Genomic DNA, 27600 nt, shown 5'->3' with positions numbered 1-27600 from the left:
TTTGTAATTGAATAAATCACCAAGTGACATTAATTATATCTTCCTCTTTGGCTCCCTAAATTCCTCTTTAATAGACCTGAAGCAGTTGCAATGAATAATATGGATTGAGAGCCATTTGAAACTTTTAGGCTCAGTATTTTACTTTCTAATAAATCTATATTCTTTCTCTGTTATTGCAGGTAGCAAAATCCATATTTTTAATTTTGTTAAGGAGTTTTCTTAGAATTACCAGTAAGCAGAATCTTACTCTAAGTTAGTTAATGGTTCTTGGTGGTTATAATGATCTAAAGTTTGGTGCCTCCTAAAGGCTAATTTCTGGTAGATTCCACAAGAATAAGAGAATGTGTGTATATTTTTGAACTGGGAGTCATTTTGACTGAGGATTTATAGAGATATCAACAGGAAAATTCTGTACAATTTAAACACAAGAGCTTTTGTCCAAGTGGAATACTTCAAAGGACTAGAGATTGAAGTAGTGCTTTGATGAAATCTAGAAAGTACTGGAAATGTTTAAATACTGAGGTTAAAATTACACTAGATAAAATCTGATTTCCTGTTTCTAAGTCTAAAAGATTACAATAAGGTCCCTGGAGGTTCCTGGAATAATACACAGATCTTCTAAAACAGCAACTGGATGAGGTAAGTGTGGTTGACTTGAAAGTACAGATTAATTTCTTCCACACTACTCATGTGTTTCAAAATTAAGAGGGAAAATTTCCAAGAGTGAGACATATTTGGGGTTTTATTGAATCCAAAATATTTTTAAGTACTGCAATAGCTTGAAATTTTTTTTTTAAAGGTTTTCCACTGCTAAGACAGCTATCTAGTTTCCCTGGAGTAAATTTATGTATGAATCTAGTGTTGAGATCCTCTAAACAGTGGTACATCAATGCATAGCAGCTTTTACAACTTGTGAAAGATAAGTAGGCTGGCATTGGCTGCAAGCGGCTGAACACCCTTTCCTCTCTCCATTTGCCTTACTCAGTCCTTTCTACTTTCTCATCAAACCTAAACTCCTGTCTTATTTCCTGAAGGTCCTTGGACAGAGCTAATTGCTCTCTCCCACTTCTCATAGTACTCCAAGTCTACCTGGTATAGAACTTAACACCATGCCATAATCATAGACTTTCTCATTTTCCACTACTTCTATAAGGTCTTTGAGTGCAGAAGTTACGTCTTCTCGGTGTCCCATTTATTCAACAAATGTTTATTGAGCTTCCCCTATAAACCGGGCGCTGTAATTACAACGATGGCTAGGGCAGCTTTCAAGTTGCTCACAGTTTTGCAAAGGAGACAAAAGAGTAGACAGTTATATCTGAGTATACATCAGAGGGATACTTAACTTAGGTCTTCCTGGAGGAGATGTCATCTAGAGAAAGTCTTGAAAGATAATTAGCCATCACCCAGCTGAGGAGAAGAGTGTGGATGGGTGGAGTGGGGCAGAAGAAGATGTAAGCAGAGGAAGCAGTAAATGTGAAGGTACATAGAAGAGAGAGCATATTACATACAAGGAATTGATAACAATTCAGGGTGACTGGAGCAGGGCCTATCTGTTGGAGAATGACAAGGGATGAGGTTAGAAAGGCGACAGGAGCTAGATTATGAAAGGCCTTGGATGTCATACTAAAAAGTTTAGGCTTTGTTCTTAAAGAATAAAGGAGTCATTGAAGTATTTTAGCCAGAGAGTCACTAGCATATTTGCTGTTTACACAGATCATTTTTGCTGTAGTATGAAAATCTACGAGGCTACTGCAGCAAAATAGGCAAGAAATGACAAGACACAGAAACAATTCAGAGGTGGAGGTGGGGGAGGAAGTTGCATCAAGAATTTATTGGCCATGAGGAGTGAGTGAGAAGGAGAAGTCTGAGATTAGAAGATTTCCAGATTTCTAAATGGTAGCATTAAGAAGTGGTTCCTTTCCCCAAGATAAGGATATGGTTAGGGTTGGATGTGGTGCTGAATGCAGGAGATGAGTCATTCTGGGTTGGACGTGTTGAGTTTGAAGTACCTTGGATAGTCTCGAGATCACCTAATAAGATATTTCTAGCAAGGAGATTGGTATACAAAAGATAAATCGTGCATGTGGTCAGGAAACCCCGTAAAGCTGGCTAACAAAATCCTGGCATATTGGAAGGTTATAGAAGAATCTCATAGAACCCAACAGCAGGGGGTAGAGTTGGACCTCCCACATATTGGAAATTTGTCTGTAGTTACTTTCCATTTTTCACTGAGGCAATATGATTGTTCTGCTTCATTTCTGTTTCATTCTCTAAGCTTCTCTAGCAGGTTTAGTTACTGCTTCACCAGAACATGGATTACATGGATTCAGGGTTGTCAAGAGGCTGACCTTGGGTCAACTCCATATGACTTATATCTCTGCCTACTTGTTTCTACCTCTAAGTCTCCAAGTCTTGGTTATAAATTCCAGGGAGAGAGAATCTGATTGGCTCAGTTTGGGTTAGGTTACCACTGTGGACGGAGAATGGGCTTATGTGAGTTCTAGGGCTGTCCCTTCTAGGCTGTGGATTGGGGAGTTCTCTAAGAATGGAATGTGAGCAGAGAGGAAATGATGGGCTGAGAAAACAGGCACCTGGAGTACAGTAAGAAGAGTATTCAGGATATAGATCTGAGCTGGAGATAAAGATTTGGGGAAGTAGTTAAAATAAGGTATTGGTTGATATTACCTGGGGAAAGTGTAGACTCTAAGAAAAGGTCAAGGCTGAAATAAAAACCTTGGGGAACAGTGGTGTTTGAGAAGCAACAAGAGGAAGACAAATCCGTGAAAGAGACAAAGACAAGATGGAAAGAAGGTTAGTGTTGCAAAAACCAAGAAAGCACGAGAGACCAACAGGGTCAAACCCTGCAGAGCCTGGGTAAGATGAGAACTGAAGGATGACAAGGAAACTAGTAGTGAGGAAGTATTCAGTGAGAGGTGGAGACAGAAGCTAGATTACAGTGGGAGGACATGATAGTAGAATAGCAAATAAATGAGAGGTGAAGGAGTAGAGACAACTCTTTTTTAAAAGTTTGGCTTTGAATGGAAGGGGGAAAACAGAACTGAAGATGGATTTATGGTCCAGGAAACATTTATATACTAATCAAAGATTCTGGGGTGGGAGATATCAAGTATAGATCCAAGGCAGTCAATATTTGATGAAGGCAAGTTCAGGAGGGGGTTGAACAAGCTGGACCGGAGCTCCAGAGATCGGGACAACTTTTCCACTGAAGTGAGAGGGAGATATGGCATATAAGGGTTATTCAATAACTATTTTTGAATAATAAATGAATAGATTCGTGGAGTGATGGTTGAGCCAGTTTGCAGAACTTAGGTTTCCATTTCTCTGGGGTCTCACTTTAAGGCAAGGGGATTGGGTGGTGAGGGCAGGCTGAGGCAGGACTAGGCTTGCCAGCATAAATGCAGAGTAAGACAAACACAGTGGAAACGCCTTTCTTCTGCTGTTCTTCTAGATATCCCTACGACAACCCCATCAGTTACCTCACTTCTTAGGGAAGCCAGAACTTAAGATAGCAGGGGTGGTGAGGAGTGGGGAATGTGGTTGTGAAAAACAACCTTGGCTCAGGAGTCAGGAAACGTTGGATTCTAGTCACTTTCTGAAATTTACTAACCGCATGGTCTTAGACAAATTGTATAACTATGTATCCAGTTTCTGTATTTGTAACAAGTATGTGATGTGACCTTCTCTGCCTATTTTACAGATCACAGATTTTACAAAATGCTTTTAAATATACATATATATGTATGTATTGTAAATATTGTAAAGCACAGGCCAGCTGCAAGGCCCCATTAATTTATACTCTAGATATTCTGAGAATGTGGCTTGCCTGCGCAGTGTCCGCTGTGGAGCTAATTCTAACTATACGCATGCATGGCATGGCCCTGGAGGACTGTGTGCCAGGCTCCTTCTTGGCTACTACACGTGTTGAGAGCTTGGCCTGACTGATAGTGTAGAGCATTCCTGCTGGCACAGAAAGTGCCTGGAGGGAGAAGCATATTAAAATCACAAGCTCATTACTTTCTCAAGACCAGGATATATAAAGTTCAAACAGCTTTATAAACTGCCTCCAGAAATTGTAAGGCAAAAATTAACTCTGCCTCCAAACTTTACATCCACATTATTATTGCCACTTCCCTCTCTCGCCTAATTATTTCCGTCGCCATCACCACAAATCAAAGACAACACAAGCACTTCCCTCTGCAGACGTCCCCAGATTTTCTATAGAAATGAAAGAAAACTAAAGACATAGGTATATTTATCATCATTTAGCTCAGCTTCCAGATTCCTGTTAGGCCCTCTGACTAATTCCCATCATTGCTTGTAGAGTCAGGTCATGTGGAAATAACTGTTTGTTTTCATGGCTGGCATAATGCGTATAAATTAAACTAGTAATACCTGGCATCTACTTCTCACTGACATTGTAAAGGTTAATGAGATAGTGCCTGGGAATCAATTTGTGTTCCTCATCTTCATCTAAAAGCATTTATTATGCCAAATTGAACCAGACATGGGTGAGGACTGTGCCACATACACACATTTCCTTATCAATTGTGTGTTTTGAAATCAGATTTCTGGGTTCTCTGTTTTGTTCCTTCTCTGCAGCTTCATTTCCAAAACAATGACTTCACTGACCTTAAATTGTAAGAGCCAGTAGTGTCACCAGAGGTTTTAGTTCTTCATTTGGCCTTTTCTCCTCTACCATGACTCAAATTGCCAGGTATCACTTAGAGTGAACAAAGAAGGATTAATGGAACTTATAAAGAAATGATAAATGGACCTAAGGGAGAGAAAGCCTCGATATTGATAAAGGTTATAATACAAAAGAGAGTACAGGAAAATGAACTGAGGATTGTGTGGTCCCTAACCCATAGGAGATGTACAGCAATAATTATATATAAATTTGTTTCTGTCGAGGTCCAACAGAAATGTAAAAATTCTCTTGGATGGAGGCATGGTTCAAAGAGGATAGCTATAATCCATTGGAAACCACCTGCATCTCTTAATTCACCCTGTAAATGTTTACAAAAGACTTTAAGATTTGGCTCCTTAAAATGAAATACTTACAAATTACGGCTCATGGAGTCCACAACTAAAGCTGCATGGCCAGAAAGCTTAAAAACAGCTATTTCTTATATCAACTGGAGACTCAGAAAAATACGTTTTGTTCTTTTCTCTAATAGCTAATTACTACATGTGTAAGGCAGCCTAATCTGCACTTTTTTTTTTTTAAGACAAAGTAAAATTCCAGATGGAAACAAGAGGGCCTCTGTTTTGGTGATGTAGCATTTGTTGACATTCCAAAAGCACAAACACATTTGAGTAACTAGCTGCTACTAGGAAAAAGATTTAGGATCAACACTGGTAAGTACAAAATAAGAACAATGGGTATGTAAAGGCTGATGCATAGAAATTATAGTCTGTCTTGGTACACAAAATATTGGACTTACATAGATGATACACATGGAAAACAAAATGTTCTTATTTAACACTTGACTGTTCTGGATCTAAATAATGAGAATCCTAACCTACAAGCTCAGGAATATATATATATATCACCCACTATACTCTAAGTTCTCTGAGAGCAGGGTCACCTTCGTATTCACCTTCACATCCCCTCACAGTGTTTTGAACAGAGCAGTTTACACAATTGATGCTCAATACATATTTTTGGATGAAATGATGTACATTTGCTTTCTCACCATTTTCTCGTATAATTGATAGTATGAAGGCACAGACTTATTACATAACATTTTTTTTCTTCCTTGAGACTTTCCTGGGCCCTCAACAGTGTACAGTTGGGAGCAATAAAAGAAACCTAGGCAATGCTGGCATCCAAAAGACTTGCTAAGTGTAATGCACAGAAGTTTCACTATAGTCATGTGAGAGGACATGAAAGTCTGTAGAACTGTCCAAATGTAGCTGACACTTGAGCTGTTGACAATAGCTCAGCTTTGGTGTTTCCTCTTTTGCAAAGCAAACAAACAAAGAAAAGAGAAGGAAAGGAAGGAAGAGAGAGAGGGAGGGAGGGAAGGAGGGAGGAAGAAAGGAAGGAAGGGAGGGAGGAAGAAGGATTTGGAGCTAATTATTAATATGAGTAACAGGATATTTTTTTTTGGTATTTTTATTGAATTCTGCACATAACATTTGCAATGAAAACACTTTAAATCCAATGACAAATTTATAAAAGGAATCAGAGGAAAATATCACATAATCAACTCACAGGTACTTACTGTTATTTACTTAACAGAAGGCCCAAAATTATTATGTCAAGAACATTACAGAACATGGCATAAGAGCTTATTTTAACTTTACATTAATGTGATAAATCAACATAATTCAATGTCAAAGGAAGACAAATATAGAAAAATACAAAATATGGTTTGATTTTACACTTTATTCAGAGTTCCATTATTTATTATGTCATTGTTTAAGAATGATTATTATTTCATTCCATACAAAATAATACTTGTTTGACTTATCTGTCTGATGAAGAGAAGTAAATTTAAGGTTACAAAATTTTAAATTCTGATATCCTATAGCTTATGTTCCATTTAATTGTTTACAGTAACACTGCATTGCTAGTCAGTAAAAGTAGAGAATGTATCACAGACTGTTGATTTACAAGGGAAAGCAATTACAGTGTCTCTCTGTTGTTTGAGAAAAGAATTAAAATGTAGTATTATGTCATGGATTAACACATGAATGTTCTCCATATTCAAACTGAGCGGTCATCAGATTTTAATTTTATCCAGGAAATTACTTAAGTGGATTTTTAAATATGTGCATCAACTTTACCACATATTTGAACTATGGCTAAATGTTAATAATCCTGTTATCTAATACTTGATACCAATTCTTTTTGAATAGTTACAGGAAATAATGAGTTTTCTCAAAATAAAGGCAGTTTTTCTACCCACTCCGCATTCCCTGTCCTCCCCTAATCACAGGATACATGTGATGAAAAACAATAGGCTGAAAAATGGCTAATATGGTGGGTCTCACAGTACGTTTTCTTTGAATTAGAATGTTTGTGGTTTCTTGGGTTGATTATTGCTTCTTTCAACTGTTCAGAAATCAGTCATTGTGCTGGACTTTTTAAAAAGGAAATTAGAAAGGAGACCAGTGGAGAAGATAATCTTTCAGTCTAGATTTTTGACATCATACGGATTTAATGCCTGTGGTCAGAGTGTGGGGACTTAGTATGTTTTAGATGGAAAATGTTTGCTATCTACCTGAGGGAGGACTATATTTTGGAAGTATCTAAAAAGGTCTGACAATATCAGCAGCCATGCCTTGTAGCTTAGACCTGAAATTTCCCAATGTATCATTTAGAATTAAATTTTAGTCAAAGTTTTAAAGATCATGCCAGTGGTAGAAAAAAAAAATAACTTGACAGAGAATGAAAAGTGTAAAGAACATGAGATTTAAGGTCATTTGCTGGCCATATGATCTTGGACAAGTCACGATCTTTCTAAATCTTGGTTGTTTAATCTGTAAGCTTCAGATAGTATTATTACTTCATAAGGATATTTTAAGATTAAATAAGATGTTAATGATCTTTGCAAAGTATGAGATAATAAACAAATGCAAGACATCTCTGAAAAAACTGAAGTGTTGTAGTTGTATTTGTTATTCTGATATGTGCATACTTTCTATCTGCATAAGATTTCAAAAATGGATTCTAAAACATTTAGCATATTACATAGAAATACTACACACACTGTTTGCTTTCCCTCGTATGCGTAGAAACTTTTTAACAGAAATTATATCATTTCAAAAATGGTCTATACAGAGTCCTTAATAGGATATTCCTGTTTGGTTTATAATCATACACTTTCATGGCATTTAGGAAAAACAGTTTGACAGTTAGTTTTACGTAAACTAAATACTTAATCTCCCCACCCCAAACCTGGTATTAAGAGATCACACCATGGAAACAATTTACTGGAAGAGATACTACTATGTTTTGTTTTCATATGGTCAGTTCACAAATTGTTGTAAGATACACTATTAACACAGTATGCTAGGATCACCATTTAGCAAATTTCATCAACTTTTAAAAACAATAGTTAAATTACTTCTTACAAAGATCACTAACACTAATACATTAAGAGACTTAATTACACCTACAGTGAAAATTCAGATTCACATAACCAAAATTATCAGATTAAATGTTTTAATGAATTGCTCCACTAGTCAAAACATACGTTTCCTATTATGATAGAGGCCTTAAAAACTGCCCCCTTTTCTGAATGGAAGGATATAAGATTATATTTCTGGACAGATAATCTCAGTATGACAAAATATTTCTGTATTATTCAAATGGACCATCATTTTAACAATTTCTGTAGTGTCCATATTTTAGCATCTTTCTATACTAATCTCTTTCTACCATAAACCAGCAACCAGAATATACTCTTCTTCTACAACGGATATAATTACCTATGGGCATCTTACCTATGTTGTACAAAACCTATAACCTTTCATTTTCCCAACTGTCCACTAAAGCCAAACAGAAGCGTTTGGGTTATCCCTGAATTTTGTTTCTCACTCCTGAGCAAAATTAATTACAATGTGGCTCTATCAAACCTCTTTTGTATTCACAAAATTTACAAAATTCTGTGGATATTATTTTAAGTCATAGCCATTGTTTCTGGGACCAAAAGGGTATTAACTTTTAAATGTGACAAAAATGCACCTTACAATCAGCTACAGTTCACTGGGAAGCATAATATACTTAATTTTGATTTGCTAAGTGTTTATTCAACTATAACATTTTTAAAAAAGGTTCACTCGAACAGACATTTCATTTAGACAATTAACAACATTCAAAGATGAAATGATAAATCATAATAATTAAACCGTGGTCAAAATCAAAATATTTCCATGTTTTACATCTTGCTGAAGTCAATTAGCAAATATTGGAAACATGAATGTTTGGATTTGCAGTCTGTTCAGTCACATGAGCAGAGATGTGGCATCTAAGTGACTGGAGGGGAGCGACATGGACATGAACATGTATATTACAACCATCTGAAAACAATATAGAATTTTCAAAGATGTAAAGAAACATACAGATTACTAAAAGAAACTGGGGCTCAGTGACATTAAAGGGACTTTCCTAGGGCACATGAGAGTTATTGGTAAAGCCAGCACGAAAGCACAGAGACACCTGCTCTACCAAACTGCGGCTTATGCGGAAATAATCAAGAGATCATAAGGCAAACACTCCTATCCCTCTAACCTTTTCCCACCTTCTCCTACTCCCAGGATTATAATGTTGAGTATGATAAAGCTCTGCTATAGTTTTAGCATTTCATATATGATTTCAAATCACCTTAACATCAAATTAAATTAAAAAAAATAACCTCCCCTCCTTTTCAGGTAATACATTAATCTGTTTCCATTCCGCAGAGTGATTTTTTCTACTTTTTCATGATCCCATTTATAGACCAGTGACAATTCTCAGAGGAGAAAAAAATCCCATATTCTCTCTCACAAGCAATTTGAAGAATGATATATTTATGACACTTTCAAGACTTAAATCTTATTTCAATTTATTCATTCCTTCAGAAATTCATAAAAAATCGGAGTACTTAAGTATGCTTCAAAGCCTTTTCAAATGCATATAATGAGAATTTGGGGGCTGGAAAGGGCTTTGGAGAGTAAGCCAGAACATCCATTTTGCAATTAGGAAACTGAAGCCTAGCAGTGGTAAGTGACTTATCTAGGGTCCCACAGGCAGAAAGTGGGTAAGAATTCTGGTTTCCTGATATCTAGAATAATACTATTTTTACTACCCATTTGGTGAACCATATTTGATATGACAGTTTCTTCATCTGGTACCATTCTGTGCTTTTATTGCAAAGTCCAGATTTTGTCTTTATTTGAAACTGTAGGCTATAATAATAATGTGGATATGATATTAAACATACTATAATGCTTAAGGTTGTGTCATTGGTATTTTATAAAGGTAGCTCTTGTGTCTATTTTGGTAACACCTACTGATCCTTACTAAAACATCTGCATGTCTAAGACCTCCTATTAGGACAGTTGTTTGGTTTGTTTCAATCATCCCAATAGCTGATGTGACCAGGCTGTGATCATCAGTTATGAGTATTAAGGTGGCTGGAAATGGACCATTCTCTGGGCCAGTGTCTCTACTACACAGGCTAACACAGAACAAAAACACTGTGGTGGCTATATTTTCACTTTAATCAAAAATTATCCAGATTGGAGGTTCACATAGCTCAAATCTGAGACAGTTGTCATATTTTTAATTTCATTTTTTCCTAGAGTGATCTGGTCTCAAAGTTTTGGCCAGAGAACTTACCAGCAGATTGTGCAAAATCCATTGTAGACGTTGCCTCAAAGAAAGTTACCTGGATTGTATCTCCTGTCTGTTTCGCTGCTAGTAGGTATAAGATTGTTTCAGTTACTGATAACAGTGAAATTCATCACCTGCATTTGCTTCTACAGGACATCAAAAAGTGTTATAATTTTGGCTTTCCTACAACAATATTTTGATAGTAATTGAAATTCTACAAGTACTCGTATTATAACTTAGCATTGTTATGCAGTTAAATAACAGGAGATTGGAGTTTTACATATTTGTTCAGGTATATTTTGAAAATGAAATATGGAAATGAAAAGTCTTCTTTATATTAAATGTTCACAGTTTAACTTTCCATAAGGCTTATTAAATAATATGCAAATAGCTACCATTCTGCTGAAATGTCACAGTAAATACATTAATAATGGCACAGAAGTGAAATGTCCCCAAATGGGAAATCATTTTCATGATCTCCTAAATCTCTTTTACAAATAAAACTTTGCTTTTCTTTTTAACTGAAAAAAGTTCTATTTCTAAAGGAATATAAAAATAGAAAATGAGTCAAGAAACCTTTTACAGATACAATTTTTAAAGAAATTCTTAAAACATTAGATGAAATATTATATATATCTTTAAGAATGTGCTTTGTCTCACCACACCAAACATCGCATGAAAACTAAATTAAATGAGTATATTATATATGAACTGTTGAAAGGTATAACTAAATGTTAAAATTTTAGTTAAGATAGACAACTTAAACATATAATAAGTACTACTATATTTTTTAAAGCTAAGCTCAGCTAAAACCTACCTACAAGACTAATTTGCAAATCTATCATTTTGAATCAAAAAATAAAAGAATGTTTAATCAAGCAAGGCACATTTCTTTTAGGCAAGTCTGTCTTTAATACCATTCATCTGGGCACAGTGTAGACTTCGCTTATTTACGTATAAATGGGCTAATTTATGTATGAGAGGCTTTGGTACAAAACACACTTTCACAAATCAAGTTGCACATAACTCAGAACAGAGAAGATAACATTAATATACATCATGATTAAACATAGTCCAGTAATTAAATGAAAGAAGAAAACAGTGTAATTAGTTGCCTTGTTAGAAACAAACATTTAGGTTTTCTTTATTAGCAGTACTGATTAGTTTTTGGATGATTAAATACCATCAAAATGTCAAAAGGTTGAAATGATACTTTAATATTTTTAATGTTCTTCTTTATTTATTGGTCAATATCTTTTATATTGCACACAATTTGAAGAGAATCCTCCAGGTTCAGAGCTGTTTCTCGTATATGAAGCATTTCTTAGAGACATGTTATTTAACGTCAACTGAAACAAAAGTATGTGCTGGCAGACAGATCACCGTCCATCAGCAATATAACCAACACTGTATTCTTGCTCTAAGCAATTTAAAAAGAGCATCCTACTGGTCAGTGCAGCTCTACTGTTCTTTATGTGGGGCTCTTCAGGTATCTGTTGGACAGAGTAAACACAATAATTTACTGTATATTTAGTTTTTAAAAAATTGTAGACTTTAGGTCAATATTAAATATTCTACTCATTACACTTTTCCAAACTTTATTTTTTTTTTTACTGTTACCTTGAGAAGTTTGAGCAACTTAATTTTCTAAATGCATTAACCACATATTGAGGGCTTTTAATTGGTAAGTCAGAAACAGTTTCAGAGTATGCTGAAATTATGAACTTTTTCCCCCTTATTAATAATGAACTCCAAATGTAGTCTAAACCATTGTGATTGTTTTTGGAATAGGAAAATTTATCTTCATTTTTAGAACCATCTGAAAGTTACTGAGTGTCTACTGATTTTTAGAAAAATACATGTATCAATTTTCTCAGTGTATTTTCAAGGTGTTGTTTCTTTTCTGGCTGTACATCCCACTGTGGTAATCTAAGATGAGAACTCCTTTGAAGTGAATAGAAATCCCATGCTCAGATAAGTGTTATGGAGAGGAAAAAAAAAGGAGAGAGAGAGAAACAGTCTCAAAATGAGTATTTTGACAATCATTGCGGTGGCCCCCAAGCTGTAAGCTTATTCAGCTTTCTGCTTTCCGGAGAACTGCTTGTCTCTTTCTTGGTATGCACTCCTGACGCTGCGGTATTGAGCGTAAAAAAGGAAAATGGCTTGCGGCCAGTTTCGTTCCAGGTGCCTGCTCTGGATCTAAGAGCCCCTGGTTGTTCCCCAGAAGAAGGACGTGCTACCCTGAGGAGGAAGTCTGTATCTCCAAAGAATGGCCCATAAGGCATGCTGACGCATAGATAGTGGCGCATAGATAGTGGCGACAGAATTATGTGGAAATACAAGGTTTACTGATTTATTGTCTAATATTCGTTCCGTACTAAACCTATATATACATTCATGCTCTTTGAATAAACTTGCCTTGCAACCATCAGTTGTCTTGGCCCTTCTGACCCCATACTGGTGCTTTTCAGTTCCTTACCCCTCACCGCCAGGAACTTCTAGCTTTCTGCAGCCGGTCTGCGGCAAATCATGTTCTAGATACTACAGATGTAGTACCTAGAACTACAGATAATCTGTAATGACAGATTATCCTGTCATTACAAATAACTTTCAAATCTATTGATCCTTTAAAATATGAACTCTGTACAGTTATATACCACTTTAGGGAATAAAAAATTAAGATAACAATAACCACTTAACCAAGGTCTGTGGAGAACCAAGAAATAAAAGTTCAAGTGTATTGCTTTCCTCTCCCCAACTACAAAAAAATCATCTGGAAATAAGGATAATAAAGTGTTTCTTAAAAATAGCATAAAGCAGCACAACTGTCTTGTTCACTGCTACATTCAGAATATAGAATGGTGTCTGGCACACAGTAGACACTTTATATGCTCAGTGAATGAATAAATCCCTATTATTTTGTACAGTGTCTACACATAGGAGCTACTCAGTAAACATATGTTGAATGAATGAATGAATATATAAAAATTAGGTTTATGTACTCTAGAGATTTACTAATTGTGATACTTATACATACAAAAACAGAAAATCCTACACCCAGCTTCAGGTTTCAATATGTGAATATAATCCATCATAATACATAGAGCAGACTGTTTCCCATATATACTCCCGGTCATAGCAGGTGTCTCAAAACCAGTTGTAAATGCCTAATGATGGCCATCTGGAATTTGAGTGTGCTTTTCATGCAAGAATCATTCACTCACTAAACTACATGGTGTATACGTACTATTCTGGGAAATTATCTAGTGAAAAGTCTTCCTTTTTGGCCTGGATTATACTTGCTCATCCTTCATGAAAGAAGTAACTTCTTCTTAACCCTGGTCTTTAGTCAAAAAGCAAGAGTACATTCTTGCATCATAGTACACTTAATGTTCATTATGAAAGTTTTAAAATTACAGTAGTCTACTAGCTATTGATGACAACTAATTATAAGAACTCACAAGTAACATGAATGATATGATAACCTTTTTATTTCCTCAGTGTCTAGCTTCTGCTCAATGCTACTGCAGCTTTGGTTACCTTGAGATGGTTCTATTAAGCTATTCTTTTCTTGATGCACCTTTTTTATATAAGGGGCTGGGGCTTCCTTTAACTTCATGTGTCAATACCTGCTTCAAGGCTCTTGGGATTATTAAGTCTGCTACAGCTTGGCATCCTAATAGACTGTAGGTGTGGAGGGAGTTGCAATTCAACAGAAACAAAACAAAAAACAAAAGTGATATTTAGATGGTAATCATATTGTTTATATTAGTGGCTAAGAAATGCGTTGAAGGGCTTAGAAAAATGAACATTGATTTAAGTATCGAAATTACAGAAGAGAGAAAGGAAGTATAATGGTGACTTACAATTGAAGATATCAATATTTGACCAATAAATATTCTAACATATAAAGCAAGAAAAAAGGATAAGAATAGTCAAATTTCAATAGCTATCAAGTCTGTGAAAAAGTAATTGATACCTCTACCCAGGCCTAAATGAAAGAGGTACAGATACCCAGGTTACCTGTTAGCCTCGCTAACTCGTGTCTGATGAGGAAAAAGCTGAAGTCATTCTGTAACGCGGGGTTATGGGAACTTTGTCCTCGTGTGTCTATACTTTGACATCTACTAAATAACTTGCAGTTGGCTGCACATCAACAACTTCTACAAATTCTACCAGCTAAATGGTCATGAATTAGCCCCAAGGACTAGAAAGAGTTCTTGCTAAATTATGTATAATTCTCTGATTGTCCTCTTAGAAATTATGTACTCTTGGGGAGCAGAAAAAGTTTAAACTCACGCAGTAATTAAAACTGGTAATGTGCCAAGATGTGAGCTTTGTCAAAAATCTGAAAGTCATGCAAAAATGAGCGGTGAGGTGTAAGCAATACTACTTTAAGCAGTATTTAGGTCTACTAAAAATAAATCTCCTCAATTCACATAGCTATAAATTTATAGTAACATATTTATAATTTAGTAATTTATAGTAATATAATTTATAGCAATATAAATTGACCTTTCAAAATGAGTTAAAATGCTTGCAGGTAAAAAGTTTACAGAATCTAGGTATAAGGCAACTCAGACACAGTTCTTACTTGGAGAAATTACTTCTCTCTATGGTTTTTAATCGCTTATTACATTTTGAAATCTCACATATAGTCACTCTTGTTTAACTGATTTTAATTACAATTTCTTATAAAAGTAATAGATTAGTGAATTCCTCAAATACACATTGCTCTTCCTCAAATACACCAGGTATTTTGTTTTGTCCTGTAGTCTTACCTGAGGTAAATATAAAATGTAATGTGAGGCTGACTCTTAAATATCTAATACCTTGGCTATACCAGGTTACAATAGAATATCCGGAAAAACCCATATTGAGTTAAATAATAAAAGTAAACAATGTTACAATTCTTTACCCAAAACCAGAAAACAAAAAAAAATAAATGAAAAGTATTCATTTTCAATTCTCTAGTCTGTGTCATTTCCTTAAAAAGTCCTAACAATGTGTCCTCAGAAGAGAGAAATGATCTCTGTCTTATGTGGCCTTAATTGTACAAAGTGATAGAAGATGAAAGAGTTTCTAAGTTCTACTGGTCTACAGATGTAATCTCAAGCATATGCAGACATGCATTAGCTTTGATTAATTTGGTGACGTATCTGGTAAGGAAATTGTGCCACTGCATGTGCAGAGGCAACACCCAGGTGAATCTCTGGTCTGGTCTGCCTGAGAAATCCAGGGAAAGGAGAAAATTCAGAAGTGGTGTGGGGAAAGTTCCTCGCTATTCACATCAGGAGAATCCCCATTTCCTACAGCAGAAGAAAGTGCATTTGTTATCATATTGCCTAAAATCATGGCAATATCTGCAGTACTCGTTTATATCAATGTTTTAATTAGTTTCAGTAATTCCATATTACACTTTGGCTTTTCAAGGCTGCTAGGAATCTCCCAATACCAACATATGCTACTGGACTGCCTCTCACCTTCCATCCTATTTTATTTAGAAGCAGCTTAAGTTTTGCCATTATAACAGTCATTCTAAGAATCCACCCTTATTTCTCATGGATGGATCTTCTTTCATACATGAACAAATCACTTTTAAAAATAGCTGATTTTTGTGATCCTACCACATAACTTGACAACTACATGAAAAATTAGGTTATATTGTAAAAGAAATAATTTTATCCAGTAAGGCCTTATGTACAGTAATATAATTCTTAAATGTGATTCATTGATGAGATCTCTAATAATTTATTCAATCAGCTTCCATAGTCCTGAAGACCCCATGGGTGTTTAAGAACTCACTATTAACTGAAACCAAGACTGAACTTACAGGGAAGTTTCTTAGAATGTCTGCTAGATAGGTAAGTTCCTGGATATATTACTTGCTTGTTCTGATTTTTGCTGTCTGTACTACTTGGGTCAATCAGTCAACAAGTATATACTGAATATCATTTATAAACAGCATTCTATTAGGTAGGAAACACCGTCTCTGTGAGGCATTCTGACTTCCAGATACCCTTGGCGATTAGGAGTGACATCACATATAATGTTATATTTAACACGCCCCTGCTGGAGCATGTTTTGCCAAATGGAAGGCTTCTCCAGTGAACCATTATGAGGAATTTCATCCAAAAGAGCATGGTGAGGAGTACAAGCCTCACAGTTATAAAATGAAGCATAGATACACAACATGAAAATTTTGTTTGTAGTTTAAAAACGCTCAAACTGGAATGCTATATTCCCTTCTTCTCATCACTCCCTCAAATAAATACTCATTAAGCACTAACCTTATTCCAGGTAATATTCTAGGCCTTGGAGGATACAGTACCAAAGAACAGACAAAAATCTTTGTTCTCATGGAAGAGAAGGGAAGACAACAATAAACAAAGTAAGTGAAATGTCTAATATTTTAGAGGAGAAAATAGATCAGAGGAAGGTATAGGGAGTCCTGTGGAGGTGACAATTTTAAACAGAGCAGCCAGGAGAGGCTCCACCGAGACAGTGACACCTAAGGAGGTGAAAGAACGAACTGTGCAGAGAGCAGATGCTACAGCCTTCCAGGCAGGGGAACAAGAAGTACAGAGACCTGAATAGAGCACGCCTGGTGTATTTGAGTAAGAGCAAGGAGGCCAGTGCAGCTGCAGTTAAGGATGAACCTGAAGAGGAATCAGAAATACGGTCAGAAGGGTAACGGGGGCTAGATGAGGTAGGGCCTTGTAGGCCACTGTAAGGTCTTTAGTTTATACTGTGTGTGAAACGGGGAGCCAAATGGGGGTTTTGCCACAAAGAAGTAACATGATCTGACATGTGTTTTAAAAGGAATATTCTGGTCACTAGGTTGAGAATAGACTCAGGCAGGGGAAAGGATAGGAGGCAGGGGGCCAGTCAGGAGGGTAGAAAATCATCTGTAAAAATCCAGATGAGAGATAACGATGGCTTGGATGGTAGCAGAAGTGGTAAGACTCTGGAAACATTTAAAAAGTGGAGCCAACAGGATTTGCAAACAGATTGGATAAGGGGTGTAAGAGAAAGAGAGAAAGACAATTCGAAGGATTTTAGCTCGAGTAACTGGAAAATTGAAGTTGCCAGTAACTGAGATGGGGAAGAAGTCAGGAGTCATGGGCTTGATGGCGGGGGGTGGGGGAGGAGAAGGAAGCTCAGTTTGGGCTATATTAAGTTGGAGATAGACATCAGCTGTGCAAGTGGAGATGTCAAGGAGACAGTCGGAAATTCAATCCGGAGTTTGGGAGAGGGGTCCAAGTGGGAGATATAAATTTACATATAGCTCATCTAAAGCTATGAGAATAAGACTGAATGCAGAAAGAAAAGAGGTCTAAGGACTAAGTCATGGAGCATGGGGTTCTCCAACATGAAGACCCGGGAGAGATGAGGAAGAACCAGTAAAACAGTTTGAGAAGGAAAGGTCAGAGAGGTAGGAAGAAAATCCAGAGTGTGGTATCCTGAAAGTTAAATGAAAAATTTCTTCCCAGAAGTGGGAATGTATTCTACAGTGCCAAATGCTTCTGATAGGTCAAATGAAATGATTATTGAGAAATGGCCCTGGGTATAGCTATAGGAGGTCACCACTGATCCTGAAAAGTACACTTTTGGTGAAGTGGTAGGGGTGAAAGCCTGAACAGATTCCAGAGAGAACGGGAAGGGATTCAACGGTGAACAAAGAGAGATACAGTCCCCACTCTCACAGAGGAAATAGACATTAATTATACAACACAAATTAATGTAAAATTACAGCTATGTTAAGATAACATACCATATTGAACTCATTCTAAGATATACTTTTTTAGATTTGAGCATCTATGAAATTAAGATGTACCTTAAAATCACTGGTACTTTCCCGTATAATTGGCAGTTTTTCTTTGTTTTTAAAGGCATATAAAATAATGGTGGTTCTAATAATCAAAAGCACTTAAATTTGGTGAAATATACCATAATAGAGGAATTGATTAAACCAGAGTCATGAGAGCTATCTTGGAGGAAGTACTGAAATAAAAATAGAAGTGAATGAGATGAGGAGGGGAGGAAGGGGCCAGTAGTGGGAACATTTGCAAAGATCCCCATTCTTAAAAAGGGAGCTTATTCTGTAACTGGAAGAAGATCAGGTTGCTGGAGTACAGCAGAATGAGGGAAGGAGCACAGGTATAGGATAAGGCTAGATATGAGGGCTGAGCCAGATCCTATGGGGCCATGAAGGCTATGTTAGGCCTTTGGGTCTCTATCCTAATAGACTCAAAGAACAGGAAAAGACCTTGAAAGAATTTTAAGCAGTGGCAAGTGATATAATCAGATTGAGTCTCGAAAAGATCATTCTGGCTAGCAGGTGGAGAAAGGGTCAGGTTGGCCACAGGAAATGTGGGAAGGCCAGTTAAGAGACCTTCACACTTATCCAGCATAGAGGTGATAGGAGTGTGGACCCTGGCAGTGGTAGCGATCTAGAAAAGTGGATTCTTTTTAGAGATATTTAGGAGGCGAAATGACAAAACTCAGTGATAGACTGAATGTATTTACTACTTTTTGAATCTAATACATGTTACTACATTAATAGATACAATAAAACTGCCTTTTAAGCAAGGCTTTAAAAAATAAAAATGATTTGTAAATGTTTATGCTGCACATATGAATGAAAGCAAATATTCTGGAAATTCACTAATTTTCAGAAAAAGCATTAGACTGTTTAGATCTACAGACAACAAGTAAATACATCTTAGGCTAGGGAATAACTTATGAAGAGGTGAAGTGTGTGTGCGTGTGTGTGTGTGTGTGTAATAAATCAACCCCACTGGCTTCTCTTCCAAATTAAATTAAAGGCTTTAATTTAAGGAACATGTTTAAATGCAAAAAAATAAGAACCTTAGGATTCTTAAAGAAAAAGAGTTTAACATAAACTTAATGGAAAACAAGTGAAACAGCAGTGCTGACTGACCTATAACATGTAGGCACAACGCTGATTTTCATTCTAAGGAGTTGGTGGGGAACTCCATAGAGATTCCCCAGAGCCTTTGTGCTCTCAAGGGAGGGGTGAGGGTGAGGTTGGGGGCTCATCGGAAGAGAAAAAGCTCCTCTCCATTCCCTATCACCATGCTGGGGGCTATGATCCCTGGATCTGCAAAGTCAGAGCCCTGCATGCACAGGTTTATTCCTAACATTCTTCAGAGAGGATGAAACATGATTTTTTGTTCATTTAAATGTTATCTTACTAACAATCAGAATCCCAGGATCTACTTTTCAAGCGAGAGTTCCTATTCTGCACTATTTAGATTGTAACAATAATAAAATGGCTCCCAAGAAAATGAGGAAGCCTCTTTTCCAGATCTCTTCTTTAATGCATTTGATGGTTTAATGGTGCAAAATCTGAAATGTAAAAAAAAACACATCCAGTACCAAAAAAAAGAAAAAAAGAGAGAGAAAAAACATGAAAATGTTTTTTTGTAATGTTTTTTCTTTACAATGTCAAAGACAAAATTAGTTCATAGCATCACTGAAAACAAAGACAAATATTTGAAAACTTTCTAACCTGTCTGAATAATTTAAAGAATACTATTATCCTGTATACTCTGTGGCAATGGCCATTTGCTGGCAGGAGGTTGGGGGCTGAGTAACAATGGTAAGGTTTGGGTTCTGCATGGCTTCCCTTCTTCCCATCTTCTCTGATTTGCCTTCTCTTAAAGATTATCAACCACTTTCAGCAGGTTATAAAAAACAAGTGATTTCATTTACGTATACAATTACTAAACAAAATGTAGGAAATTAGTAGTATAAAAGCAATAGTTTTATCCTCCTTAGTTTAAAAGGCCAAATACAAAACAGAAAGAAGAAACCCCGCCCTAAAATGCAATCCCTCAATATCCTCCTCCCCATTCTTATGCTGCTCACCTCTATCTCACAGTGTTTCTGTAAGTCTTCAGACTCAGGGGCACATGTGTTTCTTTGCATTTCTTAGTGGGAGGGGCTATCACTTCTATTCACAGCTGAGAGGTGGGAAGAACTTGTAACTACTGTAGAAAATGTTGACATTTTAAATGTATTGAGAAGTCAGTAAATTACAGTTATGGTTCTCAAAGGAATAGACTATTGGTATATATTATATATATTGGATTTATATATGATCAGCAAAGCAATTACTTGAGTATGTTATATACCAAAGAGGTAAACAATAAGTTTTATGTATATGAACCACAGCTTTCAATTTCTTCATACTGTGTATTTAAAATTTCAATCCCAAAATTTTATTTCAAAGTTGAGAAATAACTGATATAACACTCCTCTCATGTGTAGCCATTTGTGATTATGTCACCTTAGTTGGTGGGTATTTAAATTTGCTATAATATCAGTTTAAAACAATACATAAGAAATAAAACAATAGCAATGTTATTGTTTTTATCTCTGGATTCACCAGCTATAGGGTATATACATTTTCCCAGGGTTTTGACAGATGTGCATTGATCCAATCACACCTCCTCCCATGAATCTCTTGTACACACAGACACACGTATGCCTTTCAACATCCAAGACAAGCAATTGAGCTCAGTGAAGTCTGTGGTTTGACAAAGCTAAGTAGCATGTGTAAACTTAGTCTCATTAGCATTCTGCTCTAAGCCCAATTCACTACCCATTTTCATCTTCTAAATGCCTTAGGACATTAAGGAAGGGGCTACAACTATTATGTGGGTCACAATTATATTCTATTTTTTTTTTAAGCACAGTTGCTCTTAAAGATTCATGGAGTGGTTAGGTAAGGCAATAATGTCACAAATTTCAATGAAATGGCAACCTCCTTCTGCTTTCCATGCTTTTGTTCTAAGTAATTTCCCCCTTCTTAATAAGGGAGAGTCAAAATGTTTATACTATTTTCTGGCATGGTTCTTCAGTAACCTAAGCAAAGTATGAGAAGATGGAAAAATAACAGTCTGCATAATATCAATACTATCATCTCTTGTAGATTAAAACACATGAAAATAGGAAATTAATCTTAAAACTGAAAAATATCCATTGTCCTAGCAGGTATCACTACCAAGACTAATTATACTTTCTGAGTACTATAATATTAAATCCAGATAAATCAATCGTGTAAGAAAATAATCTTTTGTTACTAGAAAAGTCAGTCTCTTCATCTGATTTAAATACCATATTTGGTCCCTATGGTTAAAAATATCTGACGGTTAAAAAAGGGTTAATTTTTCAGTATGCTGAATGAATTACGTTTCTGGAAATATGTTCTTTACATGAATTCATTAATTAGTAACATGGGCTGAAGTCAAACCTAAAAGCATAAGAAATTTATTTTCTCAATCTCTTTCAAGTCACTCAATAAAGGGAACATGGGTTTTTGGGCCACAATGACCTAGCTTTAAATCATGCTGGATCTCTTGCTAGCTGTGAAGTCTTAGGGAAATCACTTAGCTTTAACCATCTATTTTTTACCCTCCTAAGATGGGGTTAATACCACTTACCTTGCTGAGTTGAGAGGTGTCCTGGACATGATTGACCCTTAACAAATCGTAATTATTATTGTTATTATAGAAAGTAAATAGGAAGACACTGATTATTGATGTATTTCATGCCATTCACAAGGCTTGATATTAATTATATAATGCCTGTAATGATCACAATCATAATGTAATCTCTTAGCAAATAATGTAATGTAATCTCTTGGCAAAATCTCTGATGCAATATACGTGCATTAATATTTACCCTATGAGGGTAACACAACAACCCTATGAGGTACTATTTATTATCCTCATTTTACAAATAAGGAAACTGAAGCACAGAGAGATTAAGTAATTTGCTCAAGGTCATACAGTATTCAAACCCTAGCAATATGACTGCAGAACTAATGCTTTAAATCACTTCATTAAAAGCCTGAAAATAACACTAATGTAAGATAATAGCCATTCACTCATCAAATGTATTGAATACAAACAAGGTGCTACATTTGGTGCTCGGCACTAGAATCCAAAACTTTGTCAAGACCTGTACAGAACCTATAACCTTCAAGGAGCTTACAATATGGCGACCAGAAGGAATAATACTACCTCAAAGTTATGACTCAAAAGTCATATTTTTCTGGGTTAAAAATAAGTCTCCTTTGTATTACTGTTATTTAAAAACCATACAATTCCAAAAATTATGGCACAACCATAATTTACTTATAGAACTAATCAGGGTTTCTACATCTTCTGAATAACTGTGAATAAAACTGTTACTGCACTTTGTTCATCTTTATGCTAACATCTTTTAAGAACAGATAAAAAATTATTCTTATGTAATTACTAGAGTGTATCTACATATCACCACTAAAATGGGTCCTAAAACAATTTCTGGTCATTAAGAATACCAAAAGTTTGGTCAAAAGGTGGATCAATGTTACAGGCTCAAACAAATAGCAAAGGGAACTAGATAAAGGAGTTCTATTTCGAAGACCATATATAAGAACAATGACTCTATGACCAGGTACACAGATTTCCTGCTTCTGTTTTTTGGGGTTTTTTTTTGGTCTTTTCCTCCTCTTCCCCCTCATATAGTCGTAATCATTATTTTTCACTCTCTCAAATGCACAAATAATAAAGTAAGTAGGCTTCTGACTACTTGAAAATGTTTTATGAGCTTCAAAAATAGTGTTACTCTAGGATAAAATAGTCAAACCTATCAAACCAAAAAGCAATTGTGGGTAATGTATAATTTATACTTTATATAATGTATATTCAATAAAATGAATATGTTAAAATAAAATGTTACCCTTATTGCAATTTTAACCATCTTTGTTTTGAAGAACTGTACAACTGCACACTACTAAATAATTATGTAAATGAAATCAGACCAATAATCTAACAGCAGGTCTGCCTTTTATCCTTTTTGCAGGGGAAACAGGTTGTTCAGAAGCCAAGGAGGTTAGTAAAAGGAATGGAATCATTTTCAGCTCAGTTTGGGTGAAGGTTACTCTGAAGAGAAATGACTTTTTTACCACTTTTTTGCAATAAACAATGGAAACCAAAGAATAGTTGGCAACCTGGACATCAAACAGAAAAGGTGTTATAAATGATCTTTAAAAGGCACCTAGCATATAATGAATATAAAACTATTGATTTTGCAAGTTAGCACAAATCTAGATATGAATGGCATCCCCCTGGTTCCCTGTGGAAAAAGAGAGTGTTCTCAGTAGCTCCCACAGTGCTCACCTGATGCTGTCTTCTGGCCATCCCTGGCACATGGCTGAAACTTGCAAGTACTTCCCCAAGGTTTGGTTACTTCCTGTTCCTCCTTCTTATTGATTGTCTGCAATTCCCTCAGTTAAAAGCGTGCATCCTTTATATTTTTCAAGTATATTTAGTTTTTCAAGGGCTGTGATGGCGACACTGTTGTTGTGGGATCTGGATAATGTTTTTAAAGAGGAAGTCTGAAGGTCCCTTGTAGTAAGGTTTCAGGTATATTGATTGAATCTTTCACTTGCTTATGTGCAGAACACTTTGACATCTGTTTTTTAACTTCATTTGTTGGCTTGAAACTTCTTGGGAAAAGAAAACAGTAGAGAAGCATCTTTTAAAATGATTGCCTAATTACTGGCATTTCATTCAAATCATGGCTTATTGTTGTGTATATTTAACATTCCAATGACGATATTTTCCTTTTCAATTCAGTCAATATGGGATGACATCAGTGATTTTCTGTAGTAAAAATATGCATTTTGTGATTCATCTCACCACTTTGGATTCTCAGACTTTACTTGTGCGGTTTATTCAAACATTGGTTTTCCTTGTGAAATCATGTAAGTAGGAACCATCTGGAAAGGTTACTGTGGAAACAGCAGGGGCTAGGGGGTGGGGCTAGAGAGCAAGAGATGCCATGACAACGTTTTTCGGGTTTCCCGGGAAACATGTGTTGCTATGGGAACTGCATCAGTCAGGTCCGAATTAGTAACTTCTGCTGGAAGAAGTGTCTGCCACTTTAATCTTCTTGTGATACTGCAGAAGCTTATCTCCCAGATGCATTAGGAAATTTTTTTGTTTCTCTCAGCAGCACTGAAAACATCTGTTTCTAGACTTTGATAGATGTTAGCTGGAATGCATACAGAATTTCATAGGAATCTCTTAGCCTAATACTTTCGAAATGCTTAACAAGCCCCAAAGAGTTAAACTAATTAGTCAGATCGGGACATCTTGGGCATTTCCCTTAGTTCAAAGTTGTAGAGATCCTTAAAATTCCGGGAGGGGGGCTTCCAAATAGAAATTCCAGTTGAAAACAAATAAACTTACGGTGGGTTTACAAGTCATTGTTCTAAATAGACTTTTCATCCACATATCCACAGTGTTGGCAATTGAACTAAATATTCAATAATGTTGACGGGTCCATCAAACCGAAGCATCCTTTAAGTATGTGCCTGCTTTACTTAGTAAAGAAACAGCTGCCTTTCGATTCTGAGGTTAGACAGTTACTCCGTTCTTTAGTTTCATTTCCTTCCAGGATGTACAGTTTTTTTGTTTGGTTTTCTTTTTTTGTCTTTTTTTTTTTTACAGAGCATGTGCTAAAAATCAAGTTTAAAGTAAGTTTGTTGTTCGAAATATTAAGAGAGGGAGAGAAAAAAAAAGGAGAGCTGAGAGAATGCAGCCCACTTGCAAAACAGACACCTGTTTCAGTATGAAGCAGTAGGGAGAGGGAGAATGAAGTGTGCTTTCCACTTCTTCATGTCCTTTCCTTGATGAATGGTCTGGAAATGTATAAAACAAGGGCATACACAGACCAAGGGGGCACGTTCTACACAATACTGGGCACAGCATGTCACTAATTTCATATATTAAACATCGGTAAATATCTTTTTGATGTTGACACAGGAGTTGGGATTATTGTTCGTGGTGCAGGTGGCCGTGGAATTGCCCGTTTTGAAGGGGGTCTGGGGGAAAGCGCTATGGTTCATACCCCCCTCTTCGATCACCATATACTCCGACTTACTTAGAGTCGAGTTACTCCTCGCTTTCCGGAGCTCCTCGGCTGAAGGGGAGAGGTGCTGGCAACTTCCCACGTGCAAGTACTGGGCTTGCTCTTCCCCTTCTGTCTCCCGGTGGTAGAAGTAATTGAAGTTGGAAACAATCACAGGGACTGGCAAAGCAATGGTCAAGACACCAGCGATGGCACAGAGTGACCCCACAATCTTTCCCCCTATGGTCACTGGGTGCATGTCACCGTAACCTACTGTCGTCATGGTTACCACAGCCCACCAGAAGGCATCAGGGATACTGCTAAAACCTGAAGTGGGGTCGTCTGCCTCCGCAAAATAGACCGCGCTGGAGAAAAGGATGACCCCAATAAAGAGGAAGAAGATGAGCAGCCCCAACTCCCGCATGGAAGCCTTCAGCGTCTGCCCCAGGATCTGCAGCCCCTTGGAGTGGCGGGAGAGCTTGAAGATGCGGAAGACCCTCACCAGGCGGATGACCCTCAGGATGGCCAGGGACATGGCTTGCTGTCCATTGCCTTGTCGCTCAGCCAGCTCGGTGCCCAGAGTGATGAAATAAGGGATGATGGCCACAATGTCTATCAGGTTCATGATATTTCGCGAGAAGGTGGCTTTGCTGGGGCAAGCGAAGAACCGCACCAGCAGCTCAAAGGAGAACCAGATGATGCACAGAGTCTCCACCACGAAGAAGGGATCCGAGAAGCTGGAGGCTCCCGCGGGGGCCCCCGACGTGCTGTTGCTGGCCGTCTCGAACAGCTCCTGCGACGGCGAGGCGGTGTAGTACTTCTCATCGCGGAACTCGGGCAGCGTCTCCAGGCAGAAGATGACGATGGAGATGAGGATGACGAGCACGGACACGATGGCGATGCCCCGGGCCGGCCCGGAGCTCTCCGGGTACTCGAAGAGCAGCCACACCTGGCGCTGGAAATCTCGGCGGGGCAGGGGCCGCTCCTCCTCCCGCAGGAAGCCCTCGTCCTCGCGGAACTTCTCCATGGCCTCCTCGCCCAGCTGGTAGAAGCGGATCTCCTCGGAGAAGATGTCGATGGGCACATTGACCGGCCGGCGGATTCGGCCCCCGGACTGATAGTAGTAGAGGATGGCGTCGAAGCTGGGCCGGTTGCGGTCGAAGAAGTACTCATTGCGGAGCGGGTCGAAGTACCTCATGCGCCGCTTGGGGTCGCCCAGCAGAGTCTCCGGGAACTGGCAGAGGGTCTTGAGCTGCGTCTCGAAGCGCAGCCCCGAGATGTTGATGACCACGCGCTCCCCGCAGCAGTCCTGCTCGCCGGCGGCGGGCAGCGCGGGCGGCAGCGGCTCGTAGCGGTCGCAGCCGCCGCCGCCACCGCAACCGCCCTGAGGCGGGTCCCCCCCGCCGTCGGTCGCCTCCGGCTCCAGCAGGTGGTCCCCGGCCACCACCGTCATGTCCGGCGGCAGCTCGGGGCCCGCGGCGGGCTCTGCGTAGCCGGGGTTCACCAGCGTGTGGGCGCTGCCGCCGCCGCCGCCGCTCGCGGGGTGCTGCGGCGGGTGGGCGCGGTGGCGGGCGGAGGGCGGCGGCGGCGGCGAGCGCAGGAGGCTGAGGTGCTCGTCCATGCGGCGGGGAACAGGCGGCGGCGCGGGGCCGGCTCGCTCCTCCTCGCGCTCCCCGCCCCTTCGCCGCCTCCGCCTCCCGCCGAGCCCGCCGCCTGTTGCTGTTGCTGTCGCTGCCGCGAGGCTCGGTCTGGGTCTGGCGCTGTCCGCCGGGCTCCTCCAAAGAGACGCCTCCTCAGCCCTCCTCCTCCCTCCCCCGCGGGGCGCGCGCCCGCCCCTCCGCGTCCCCTCCGGATTCCGGCCCACCGCGCGGGCGCGCGCCCCGCTCCCCGGGAGCCGCCGGCCCAGCTCTTCCCCGCCGCCCTCCGCGTCCCTCTGGGTCACCCGAACGCCCACATTTTGCACTTCGGCGTCCCCACGGAGCCCTCGCCCAGCCCAGGCGGCCCCCCGAGGCTTCCCGATTGACCCTGGGCCGCACCGCAGCCGGCGGGCGCCGGCCTTCTCGCCCCGCAAGATCCACCTGGGCCCCCCGGGGAGGCGGGCTCCGCGGAGCCGAGGTGGCCAAAGGCGGGGGCGGGCTAGGAGGGAGGATGGGGGCTTGCTCTGGGGCCGCCGCGGTGTCGAGGCAGGGAGTGGCAGGCCAGGTGGGCGCCCTGGGCAAGAGGCAAGCGGGGTGCCTGCATCCTGAGCCCACTCGAGGGTGAAAGACCTGCAGGCCGGGAGGGCTCTAGATAATTTCGCTCCTGTTTGGATGAGAAGCCCAGCG

The 27600-nt window shown here is 38.7% G+C and overlaps 1 protein-coding gene across 1 annotated transcript; it reads right to left on the bottom strand.

Annotated features, from left to right (window-relative positions):
- Positions 1 to 4282: 4282 nt before the first annotated feature.
- On the bottom strand, positions 4283 to 27085 carry KCNA3 (potassium voltage-gated channel subfamily A member 3). The gene is made up of 2 exons (XM_082399270.1): positions 23542 to 27085; positions 4283 to 11838 (listed from the first exon to the last, which is right to left on the bottom strand). Exon 1 carries the CDS (start codon positions 26895 to 26897, stop codon positions 25155 to 25157), a length of 1743 nt encoding a protein of 580 aa, XP_082255396.1. The 5' UTR covers positions 26898 to 27085; the 3' UTR covers positions 4283 to 11838; positions 23542 to 25154.
- Positions 27086 to 27600: the final 515 nt, after the last annotated feature.

Source organism: Balaenoptera borealis (genome assembly GCF_965194805.1).
Source record: "Balaenoptera borealis genome assembly, chromosome: 1".
Lineage (NCBI taxonomy): Eukaryota > Metazoa > Chordata > Mammalia > Artiodactyla > Balaenopteridae > Balaenoptera > Balaenoptera borealis.
Note: the sequence above shows the minus strand (reverse complement) of the source record. Positions and strands in the feature narration are given on the sequence as shown.

What these genes read in the sequence shown, in the direction of transcription:
- KCNA3 (XM_082399270.1), bottom strand. Translation starts at nt 26,897, where the DNA reads ATGGACGAGCACCTCAGCCTCCTGCGCTCGCCGCCGCCGCCGCCCTCC.